Source organism: Vombatus ursinus, unplaced genomic scaffold (assembly GCF_900497805.2).
Source record: "Vombatus ursinus unplaced genomic scaffold, bare-nosed wombat genome assembly UNPS02014810.1, whole genome shotgun sequence".
Taxonomy (NCBI): Eukaryota; Metazoa; Chordata; class Mammalia; order Diprotodontia; family Vombatidae; genus Vombatus; species Vombatus ursinus.
Window position 1 is genome coordinate 306,424 of NW_020954588.1, and position 12,690 is coordinate 319,113.

The following is a 12,690-nucleotide window of genomic DNA, read 5'->3' on the forward strand; positions in this document are numbered from 1 at the left end:
TTATTTTGTATGTTTACTTGACTTAATTTTGATTATTAAATAATAAGAAAAGTCTTCTTTTAAAGTATAAGTAACTCAATTCCATCTTCCAAACACTGAAGGGGGTCAACTTATCTATAGAGTCTATGTAATCCCCAGGTTATTTTTTGCCTGAATGGTAAGCATACTTCAATTTATCTTAGGAAGTATTACTTATTTCTTTTCTCTTTTTTTTTTTTTGGGGTTGATGGGCAATGGGGGTTAAGTGACTTGTCCAGGGCCACACAGCTAGTTAAGTGTTATGTGTCTGAGGACGGATTTGAACTCAGGTCCTCCTGAATCCAGGGCTGTCTATCTACTGTGCCACCTAGCTGGCCCATGTATTGCTTATTTCAACAAACATTCAAAATTCACATAATTAATTGATTCTGAAAAGTCACTGCTTTAAGGATAAATGAACATAGTTTTATTCAAAACTATACACTATTTTGGTAATTCTAAACTTATTTTATAGACATAGAGACTGATCCATGATTTCAATGGCATAAGGAATTCTTGGATGAGGAAACTCTCCCATGCAAGTTGGTACTTTCCCCCCTTATCACCTTAGAGGTACTGAGGGCACTGAGGTTAAGTGACTTGCTCAGGGTTACTAATTCAGTGTATGTCAGAAGTAGGACTTCAACACTGGTCTCCCTGGCTCTGAGACTGGCTCTCTGTTGATTACACCATGTGCCTCTCTTACATTACAGACTAGCTGAAAAAAAAAAAAATCAAGACAGAAAATTTTTACCTAAAGTAACGTGAACTGCTATTCTAAGACTAGATCCTTTTATTTTTATAAACTTCAAGCAAGCAACAAACTTAGAAAAGTAAATAAAATAAACTAAATCTCCTAATTCTGAATTAAAATTAATAGATTCACTAAGTTTTCCTAATTTCCTATAATTATTTTACAGTTTTTCAACTTATTTTCGTTACTTGCAAAGTTATCTAGCTCATGAGCACTCAGGGTTACTGGAATCTAAGAATTCTAAAGTCACCTTTGGTGAATTCAACATTTTAAAAGTTTATATTCTCTAATGCCTACATGATTAAAAAAATGAGCTTTCTATAAGAATTATTAGTCTTAGTAAATTGTTAGCACTAAGACCTCAGGGCAGACTAATAGCAAAAAAAGTGTTTTTAAAATGAAAAAGTTAATTGAGGGAAGGGAACAATCACAATTCAGGTACCCACCTACCAGCCCTCTTAAAAATTTGCATGATGTACATCTGTTGCCTATATAACTAAATGAAAGCTAACCACATAATTTGCCTCATAGATTGTATTTTTAAAATTTTAAATTATTTGATATGGATATATATAAATGCTCAAATGATTACCTTTTTGACTGGTCCATAAAAGGTGGCATTGAGATCTGCAGAACCCATATGGTGCTGGAGTGTCAGTTGCCGACCACTATGTTTGGCTAAATAAAACCTACAGCACAACAAAAAGTAAATTAATTCATTTAATTTACATATTTTTAAAAAAAGAAAGGATAATGACCCCAGACAAGCCTATGCAGCCAGGGAGAGAAAGAAAGGGACGTAAAAGTGAAGGTAAATGACAAGGGTTCTTTAGGGTTTGGGAAGAACCATGGTGTTCATTCAATTTAATCTTTTTATTTTGTAACTGAGGAAACCAATGGCCAAACGGATTATTAACTGTCTTGCTCCAAGTCACACACTAGTGCATATGAAAGAATGGAATGTTAGGTCATCTCCACAAAGGTACAGTCCCTGGCTCTGTTGCAGAGGCACTATTGCAGAGGTCATATTCCACCATTAACAACTGAAAACTATCTTAAAATAACTTTTGTGTTATAATTTAGTAGCCGATAAAATACTACTGAGTTCATGGCTCTGCCTCCATGTATTCCTGCAGAAGATTAAAAAAAAAAGGCATCAAATAGAAGGCACCAATAAATTATTACACCCAAAAAGAATTCAGCATAAAATGAATGTGCAGACTTTCTGAACATCAATAACACTGGAGTTGGTGAACTCTTTAAGAGCTTTCATTTATGCCAACTAAAAAAGCCCCTTTCCCCACTGCTAATATGCTACTCTAAACTACTTTATCTTACTACTGGTTCTGCAGTCTTACTCATTGACTTCTACCATTTTAGATCAAATTTAATGATCTTTACTACACACTGAAAGGAAAAAAAAAAGCATTTAATCTGTATGCTTTCCTAAATCTTAAACTTATTTCAATGTGAAGCAGTATAGGGACTGAAAATGCAAAGCCTCGTTTTAGTATTTACCTTCTAAATATTTCAAAAGCATGTCTTGGTGCTGGCGGGATGTTGCACTTTGGTGTGGCTGACTGCGTGGGCCAGTATCCTGTTGTGAGGACTCGAACTGTGAGGTCAACACCACCTAATGATACCTATGCACAATGGGGGAAAAATACCTCAAATTTTAATTAGAATTAATTATATCCTTCAATTAAATACAGTGAAGGCCAGTCTTAAAATGGTAACAAGTACATGACACAGTAAGTTTCTCACTTCTAAGATTATTTATTTAACATCCAATCTTCATACACAAGTACAATTTTCTCTGCCTAAAACAGACCACACAGCAGGAACATAATACCTATTGTTAAATTCTGTGACCTTCCCCTACTCTGTCTACTAGACTTGAGCCTTTCAAAAGTCTATCAGCATTTACTATATCTGAAGAGATAATGTCGGCAAGAGCAGAAGTAGACTCTGATAGATACTGAATAGTCAAGGAATTCTATAAAAGAAGACTATAGAGAACTAAGTTTCAGTTTAAAACTGAGGGTCAATGGTGGTAAGGAAAAAGTACAACACTGTGGTATTGCAAACAAAATTATTATAAGGCCATGAAGCTTTATTTAGACTTTAAACAAAATTGTCAAGGTATCACAATGATCTCTTTCTTCCAAGATGTTTCTAGAGTTATTTCTACTTTGCTGAAATTTTAGAAACAGCATGGCACCCCCTAACCCTGAAATACAAATCCTTTTCATCTCAATTCAACATTTCAACCCACTTAGTCAAGTTTTCCATTTCTTGATACCTTGTACAAGCCCCACAATAAAGTCTGAAAGAATAATATTTTTAGCTATATTATTCAAAAGTTCATGTAAGTGTCACAATCTGACTATTCAAATACCTATTTTCACAGCACTGTGTTCAGGATACAATAACATGACAATTCCTGAGCTCAAAGGAGTTTGCTTTTGAATACAATATAAAATCAGGCATCTTAGAAGAATAAGTCAGGGTGAACAATTAGAAGGACTGGAGGATCCACTGAGACTTGAAGGAATACAAGGATTTAGGGAGATGGAGATGAGCAGAAAGTGTAATCCAGACCTGAAGGAATGGATTGTGCACATTCCCAGGTAGGAGTTGGGAATGTCAAGTCTGATTAGAACAAAGTTCATGAAGGGGAACATTATGGAATAAAACTGCAATGGTACGTGGGAGCCAGATTATACAGGGCCTAAAATGCCAGGCTCCTGGGAAGCTAGCTAAGGTTTTAATGAAGGGAGTGATATGGTCAGACTTATATCTAGGAAGATTATTTTGACAACTGTGTGGAAGATGAATTAGAGATGGGAGAGCCTAGAAGCAGGAAGACCAGTTAGGAGGCTTAAAACAGTAGTAGTCAGCAGGTGATTGTGTGACTAGAGAAAATGTAACGGATTCATGAGAGATTGTGGAGGTTTTAATCATCAAGTCTTTGCAGCTTATCGGATGTATGAGATGTGGGAAAGCAAGAAATTAATAATTTCTGGGCTATCAACTTGGGCTGTTGCTGTGAGCATTGTGGTGTTCTGAAAGAAACAGAAGTATGGAGGAGTAGGGGGGAAATATTAAATTCTGCTGTAGAATCACTGAGTTTGAGATGCTTATTAGATTACTATGAGATATCTAGCAGCAGCTGATAATGTGGGACTGGAGTTTAGCAAAGGGAAAGATGGGGGAATTGTTGGAAGCTTGAGAATTGCAGAATTTCACAGTTGGAAGGGACTCCAACCTACAAATAAAAAGAATTCTATGTCATAACTGAAAAGTGATCAACAACTATGGTTGAAGACTTACTTTTAAAAGACATATTTTATTTTTAATTTATGGAATAAAACAAGTATTTCCATAACATAGTGTAATAAAAAAGATTGCATAAGAAACTGCCTATGTATTATGTACAACTTGCTATTCCTTTTAAATATATAATAAAGTTATCATGTAAAGTTTTTTTTTCCCCACCCCCACCTGCCCTGTGGCTACCATTAGACACAAACATGTATTTATATATAAAATCATACTATACATACTTCTATTTATATTTCTTTCTCTGAATGCACATAGTGTCTTCCTTCATATGTCCTTTTTAGTTAACTTGGGTATTTATAGTAGTCAAAATGACTTATTCACTTAAAGTTGTTCTTAAAATAAAAAGTTGTTCTTAAAATTGCTGTTACTGTATACAACATTCTCTTATTTCTCCTCACTTCATTCTTCATTATTTCATGCAAGTTTATCAGTGTTTTTCTAAGATCATGGAGCTCTTCATTTCTTACAGTACAGTAGTATCCTATCACAATCATGTACAACAACTTGTTCAGTCATTCCCCAATTGATGGGCTTCCCCACAATTTCCAGTTCTCACAAAGAGAGTTATTATAAATATTTTAGAACATATAGGATCTTTTCCTTTTCACCTAATCATCTTTGGAAATAGACCCTGTAGTGGTATTACTGGGTCAAAGGGTTTAGGTGGTTTCATAACTCTTTGGGTGTAATTTCAGATTGCTCTCCAAAATGGTTGCATCAGTTCACAATTCCACCAACAATGAATTAGTGTCCCATTTTTTCCATATACCTTCCAACAGTTGTCACTTTCCTCTTCAATCATTTTAGCTGATCGCATAAAATGATATCTCAAGGTTGTTTTAATTTGCATTTTTCTAATCAATAATGATTTAGAGCACTTTTTCATAGGACTATAAATTGTTTGGATTTCTTCATTGGAAAACTGCCTGTTCATCAAATCCTTTGACCATTTATTAATTGGGGAATGACTCGTATTCTGAAAGATTTTATATAGTTCTTCACATATTTGAAATAGGAGATCTTTATCTAAGAAACTGTCTACAAAATTTCCCCCCAATTTTCTGCTTTCCTTCTGATCTTTGCTACATTTGTTTTATTTGTACAAAACTTTAATTGTAATTTAAATGATCCATTTTATACCTTACTCTGCTCTACTGTTTAAAGATAAATTGTTCGCCTATCCACAAGTCTGAAAAGTAGTATGTTCCATGTTCTCCAAATTTTCTTGTATCTCATATCTTTGTATCTATTGTCATGTATCCATTGTAAGATACTGGTCTATATCCAGTTTCTGCCATACTGATTTCCAGTTCTCTTAACAATTTTTACCAAATAATGAATTCTTATCCCCAAATTTTAAGTCTCTACACTTGTCAAATAGGTTACTATATTTATTTGCTGCTGTAAACTTTATATCTACTTTGTTTCATTGATTCTATTTCTTAGTAACTGATAGTTTTGATAATTGCTGCCTTACAACATAATTTAAGATTTGTTACTACTAAGCCTCTTTCCTTTACATTTTTTTCATTAGTTCTTTGATATTTTTGCCTTTTTTCTTCCAAATGAAATTTTTTTGGGGGTGGGGAGGATGGGGGAGTTGGGTGAGGCAACTGGGGTTAAGTGACTTGCCCAGGGTCACACAGCTAGTATGTGTCAAGTGTTTGGTCTGAGGCTGGATTTGAACTCAGGTCCTCTTGACTCCAGGGCTGGTGCTGTACCCACTGCACCACCTAGCTGGTCCCCCAAAGTATTCTTATAATTTTTTCTAAATCAGTAAAAAAGAAAATTTTTTTTAATAATTTAACTGGGATGGCATTGAACTTATAAACTAGTTCAGGTAAAACTGTCATGGGCCTGCCTACCTACGAATAACTAGCATTTCTCCTAATTATTTAAATCTGATTTTATTTGTATAAAAGGTTTTTTTTTTATAATTTTGTTTATATAGTTTTTGGGTTTCTTTTGGCAGGTGTACTCTCAGGTTTTTTTATATTGTCTAGAGTGACTTTAAGGGAAAAAAAGAATTTCACTAAAGTAGACCCAAACAGCTCTCCCTAGATGGCAGATTTTTTTTTATTTTAAAATATTTATTGTTAAATATTTCCTAAATTTAGAATTTTCATGTTCATTTAAAAAAAAATTGAGTTCCAAAATCTCTCACCTTCCCTATAACTTCAGAAACACGTGAAATCATGCAAAACATATTTGCACATTAGCCATGTTGCAAAAGAAAACACACACACACATATAAAACAAGAAAAATAAGCAAAGCAAAAAAAAAAAGTATCTTTCAATCTCTACTCAGAGTTCAGTTCTCTCTCTGGAGTTCATTTTTCATCACGTGTCCCCTGGAATTATCTTAGATCACTGTCTTGATCAGAGTATCTACGTCTTTCACAGTGGATCATCATTATAATACTGGTGTTACTGTGTACAATGTTTCCTGGATTCTGCTCACTTCACTTACAAACAGTTCATGTCAGACTTTCCAGGTTTTTCTGAAACCATCCTGCCTGTCCTTACCTACAGCACAACCGTATTCTATCCCAATTGTATACCACAACTTGTTCAAGCGTTCCCCAGTTGATGAGGCCCATTCCTTCTTGAAAGGTTCTAATTATTAGTAAGTTTTTCCTTGGATTAAACTTAAATTAGTCTTTCTGTATCTTCCTTTTTCTTTTGGTAAGGCAACTGGGGTTAAGTGACTTGCCCAAAGTCACACAGCTAGTATGTGTCAAGTGTTTGGTCTGAGGCCGGATTTGAACTCAGGTCCTCTTGACTTCAGGGCCGGTGCTCTATCCACTGCGCCACCTAGCTGCCCCTTTCTATATCTTCTAACCACTGTTCTTTGTTGTCCTTTGGCACCAAGCAAAACTCCTTTATTGGATAAAATTTAAAATACTCGAGGAATCTACCCCCCTGAGTTTTCTGTTCTCCAAGCTAAATATACCCAGATGTCCAGTTCCTTCAAGTGATCCTTATATAATATGACCTGACAACAACTTCAGAATACTGGTTGCCATTCACTTGGAATGTCATACTTAAAATGTTGTACTCAAAAACAAACAGTCCATATATGGTCTCCCCAGGTTAAATACAGCAGGATTACATTACCTTTCTTTTCCTGGATGCTAACACCTCTTGTAATTCAGCCCAAGATTCCATTAGCTTTCTTAGCTCTCCTATCACGTTCACACTTTTAGCTTTTAGGTCACTGAAAACCCTTCATCTTTCCAGATGAATTTCTCCATCTTACCTTTGAAGTTACTTTTTTTTTTTTAACAGAAGAGTAAGTAATGTTACCTGAGGAAGATCTTTGAAGCAAATTCCTCTGATGAAAGCCTGATATCCAAGATATATGGTGAATTGAGACAACTATATAAGAACAGGGGCCATTCTCCAACAGAGAAATGATCAAAGGATATGAATGGGTATTTCCCAAAGGAAGAAATGCAAGCTATCAAAAAGCACATGAAAAAATGCTCCAAATCACAAATTTTAAAAATGCAATTTAATAGAAGGCAGAATGTGATAAAGGGAAATAAAAAATCTGAAGTGCTACAAAAAAAATCTGAGGTACGATCACTTTTAACTGAGGAAGAATTCTCAACATCAATACCCATTCATTTTTTCACTTTACTTTTCCATCACCGAATGCTAATTTATCTTGTGGTCTTGACTCCCTTTCAGTACCTCTTCCAGGACTGTATTCAAAACACTCAGATACCTTACGTACCAAGCTACATTGGTTCATTTATCTTAGTCTGAAAACATGTTCAGTATTCTTCAATCCTAAGAAGCTTGCCCTTGATGTATCTTTATTATATCCAGTTAATGTTCCTCTCCTCTCTACTCCATTTTATAACCAAACTTCTTGAAAAAATGGACCCATACCCATTATCTCCAACCCCTTATGACTTGGCTTCCAAATCTACTAACCAAGGACATCAATAGCTTCCTATTTACCAAACCCTAATGCTCTCCCCCCCTTTCTTTATATATCTGTATATATCTATATATCTCACGATAATACCAAACAACCTTGCAATTTTGAAAAGAAGGGAACCACAGGGAAGACTATGTATGTGAATCAAGGTATACAGATTAATAAATCAGATGTTTATAACCTACCCTTCCCACACTCAAGATAGGTGGCACACACACACACACACACACACACACAATAATGAGCAAGATGGTTTAAGAAAAACATATATGAATTGATACAAAGTTAGAAAAATTTTTATTTTGTTTTATTAGATTAGGGATTTTTCTCTTTATTTCCTCATTCAGAGACAAGCCCCTATAGGTCTATCACATTCTCTGAAGGACAAAGCTGATAGATAAGATTTCCCAAATCCTCAGAGAATATGCTCCTTAATCTTGGGAGGGTGCCCACCCAACTAGGAGACCTTATTTCTGTTTAAACAGAATCTAATCTAGGCAAATTTCTGCCCCAAAGCAATGAACTTTTTAGGCTGTTTAGGATGTTCCAGCTCATGAAGGAGAAAACCAGAGTAGTAAGCAGATACGGATTCCTTTATCCAAACTGCTGGAGGCAGCTAAGTCTCATGATCAAGTCACATTCTCAGCAGGAGGAGCTGAACACTTTTATCCCACCCCCTCCTTTAAACATCTACCAATCAGGGTTGATTTCTCCTGTCAGGGGTATTCCCTTTAAAAAAAAAAAAAACAAAAAAAACATTTAAGGCATTCATTATGTCCTCAGGTGTCTTTGGTTACCGAGAGAAACCACAGACCCATCAATTTATTTATTAGCTAGTCTAATTAATAAACTGGTTAGTAATTATCCTGAAACTCTGTCTCTCGGATTTTTCACTCACCTCCAAGTGAAGCGAGCAGGAAAACATTGTACACAGAAACTGCAAATTGTAATGTTTATCAACAGTCAATGACATAGCTATTCTAATCAATAGATGATCCAAGACAATTCTAAAGTACTTACGATAAAAGATGCTATCCACCTCCAGAGAGAGAACAACGCTCAGAGAAGCATAATTTTTTTTTACTTTATTTTTCTTGTCTGTTTGTTTGTTTTTTTGGCAATATGGCTAATATGGAAATGTTTTCTAGGATTTCACATGTGTAACTGATACCACCTTTCTTGCTTTCTCAATGGGTGGAAAGGAGTAGAAGGAAGGATAGAATTCGGAACCCAAAAAATTTTTAATGAAAGCAATAAGTAAATAAACAATTGGGGGGGGGTAGGTGGCACACAGAAAACTGGTATGTCTCAAAAATACTTATTAAATGTATCAATACAAATTCCAAAAGTAGAGAAGGAAAGTGTTTACAGTACAAAACATTGTCCGATCTTATTTGACACCAAATCTCTTCTGTTCCTTATCTCCCTTCTCCACCTAAATACTACATTAATAATTACAGAAGAAAGAAATTCAAGAATAAATGAATACATGAAAAAAACAGAACTTAGTATCTGAGAATGCCTCTAATTTGATAATGAAAGTCTAATGTGAACCAACTTGGTCTGCTCAGACCTCCCCCAACAAGAGGAAGTTGGGGAGATGTACTAAATCAGTCTCCTTCTGTGTTTACTTATGCTTGGTACAGTCCAGGGGTGGGGAAGTTGCAGCTTTGAGGTCACAGCTTCCCTACCCCTGATATAGTCAAATACTACCTCAGGGTACCACCCCAGACTAGTTCTTCTGGAAAAAAAAAATTTTTTTTCGGTGCCTTGGTCCAATACAGTATGGGTTCCAAAGTTAAAGAGTCAATATGCTACTGTGCAATTCCAGCAGAGCCGACCAGTTCTGCGATGGATCTTGGATGAAGGGGAACGAAGTGCTTATGTCACATCTTGGCATAGATTGTTTGTGGTATGATATTTTGTATTCAGGTAACAAATTCATTTTCAGTTTACTGTGGAGGATGGCATAAGAGGGTGGTACATGCCTAATTGCCATAGGACTGCTTTCTAGTTTTCCTAATAATTTTTGCCAAAGAGGCAGTTCTTTCCCAAGTTTGTCAAACACCGAATTCTTTTTTTTTTTTTTAATACTTCTTTGCCAACCCTTATTCACTGATTTATTTTCCTATTTTTGAACCAGTAACAAAATGTTTTCATGATTATAGATGTCACAGAATTTAAGGTCTGGAAGTGCTACTGCCCCTTTCATTCCTCTTTCTCTTGAAAGTCTATAGATTCCTTTGTTCATCTAAATGAAAGTTATTAGTACCCTTTGTTTTAGCATCAAAAAATTATTAGCAACTAAGTTTGTTACTTGGAGTTGTCATTCTGCCTTAAATCAAAATGGACTGTTATCATACAGTATTTATAAATGGAAGTTTTATTACCAATGTATACAATCTCAGTGATATTTACTCATGAGTATAAACTTCAAAGAATGTGGAGTTAAGCTGAATGTTGGGTATGTTGTGACTTTACCCTAAGCCTACGTGGTACTAGGCAATCTGGATAAAAAACGAAAACCCACTATCAATGGCCTTAAAATCTTTCCAGAATACTGTAGAGAAGAGTTAAGAGAGCTACATGACTTTTCAAAGTTTTAGCCACAAATTTGAAAGGTTTTATATAGACAATGTTTAGCACATAATAAGCACTTATATAATTTTCCATTCTATAAGCAATTATTAATAATAAACTGCTATAACATTATTATAGTAATACCATTTCTATTATGGGAATTTGTACTATAATCTAGATTCCCCTGGATGATGTGCAACATTATATAGTATTTTAATTTTTTCAAACCAATTAAAATAAGTGTTCTCCATTTTATTTGAACATCCCCATGTAAGTATAAATAAATTAGTTTCACCTTTATTTGGATTTTACAAACAGAACTGAGTGACAAAAGGTGATTTGTATAAGATGATACAGTTTAGAGGGATGATGCTTAGGACTAAGTGACAAAAAGCTAGGTCTCACTCTTTTCTAGAAATATTTTTTCTACAACATGCCTGTTTTGGTATTAGCAACAACTTTAAAACATTTTGATCAGAATAAATTTTTTTAAATGACAAAGAAACTGAGCTATAAACAAAGGTTTTTTTTTATCTTAAAGGAATAACCAAAGGTTTTTGAAAAGTTTTGTGAGCTATGAAAATTCCTTGAAAAAATACTCAATATTTAAACTTGATACACAGGAAACAAATCTTTACAGCTCTTAATGAAGTAAAATAAAGTTAACTCACTCTCAAAGGGGAAGACTTTGGTTATGTCACTTAGCAAGCAAAATGTTTACTATGAAAAAGTTTATGTAAAAATAGACAGATACATACATATATACATACATACATAGAAACACAAATAGATATGTATACAAGAGAAACAAAAGTAGAGTCTTACCCCTGTAGCCTGCAGATGCTGCCTGAATTCATCCATAGTTGTATTTGAGATGCTCATATCCCTGAACATTCCTTCCAGTTTTGATGTGAATTGACATCCACATTCAGTCTTTGGAAATAAAGGACACAGACAAAAACAATCTTTATTTATTAAAACAACTCAATCTTTTAACAGAAAATTAAATATGAAATGCCTTTCAACAGTAGGGCTAATTTCTATGAATTTACTTTAAGGAAAACAGTGATGAGATCAAAATAAAGCTTTTGAAATGTGAATTACCTCTACTAAATCCAGTGATTTGGGGAGAGTACAGAATGGATTAAAGAGTATTCAAGCAGCACTAAATGAAATACAAAGGACACTGGGATTCTCAGGATTTTAATAATTCTAGAAAAGCATCTTAGGGAACAATCTATGTTAATTGCAAGGAAAAAAAAATAAATTTACAAATTAAAAGCTCACTTAAACAAAAATGTTTTCAATCACACACACATAGCTGTGTGCATAATCCTGTTACCTGCGTTAAACATTTGTATTAAATGTTGATGGGTGCTATACTCTATCTTACCTTTAATTTAGATATCATATTTTTTTCTGAGTCATCAGAAACACTTTTATTTGTAAGAAGTCTTCGGGCCAAATGTTGTTTGTAGTAACGTTCGAATACATCTTTCTCTTGCATAAACCTAAACAGGACCATTGCCTTATCCAATATTGTTTCTACTTCTTGTTCTGTAAGCTGTAAAATTAATTTAAAGAATTCAAAAATTTGATTTCTATGAAAAGAACAAAACTACCACATAAATTTAAGTGTATAACAAATACACAGGGATCCCAACGCCTAAAAGGGAACCTCTTGCTCCATATATATCAGGCAACTACAGCTGCACTTACCATGCTTCCTTCTTTGAATTTCATATGTACTTTACCACTAACGCTTCCTCATTTCTCCCTTCTCCCTCAACAATAAGTCCATACCCACTCTACCTGAGAGTCACAAGATACTTTTTCTTAAATGCTACAGAAGATGTTTCTCTAGTAGGAGCTTTATTCTTCTGACTTCATCTATTTCCACAGAATGTGGGAAAACCAAATGAGTTAACTTCATGTTCTAAAAACCTACAGCAATCTCTCATTCCTCACGATAAACAGAGGTACAAATATAAAAATATCAAACTATTTTCTTGACTTATCACAACCATGTGAGAACTAATGCCCA

The 12,690-nt window shown here is 34.5% G+C and overlaps 1 protein-coding gene across 1 annotated transcript in view; it reads right to left on the reverse strand.

Moving 5' to 3' along the window:
* Positions 1-12,690, reverse strand: part of CUL3 (cullin 3) — a 108,784-nt gene that overhangs the window by 9,383 nt on the left and 86,711 nt on the right. The window contains exons 9-12 of the mRNA XM_027875884.1: positions 12,040-12,210; positions 11,472-11,579; positions 2,291-2,415; positions 1,365-1,461 (exon numbers count right to left, since the gene is read on the reverse strand). Coding sequence (XP_027731685.1) covers positions 1,365-1,461; positions 2,291-2,415; positions 11,472-11,579; positions 12,040-12,210 — 501 coding nt within the window. The remainder of the gene's footprint in view (positions 1-1,364; positions 1,462-2,290; positions 2,416-11,471; positions 11,580-12,039; positions 12,211-12,690) is intronic.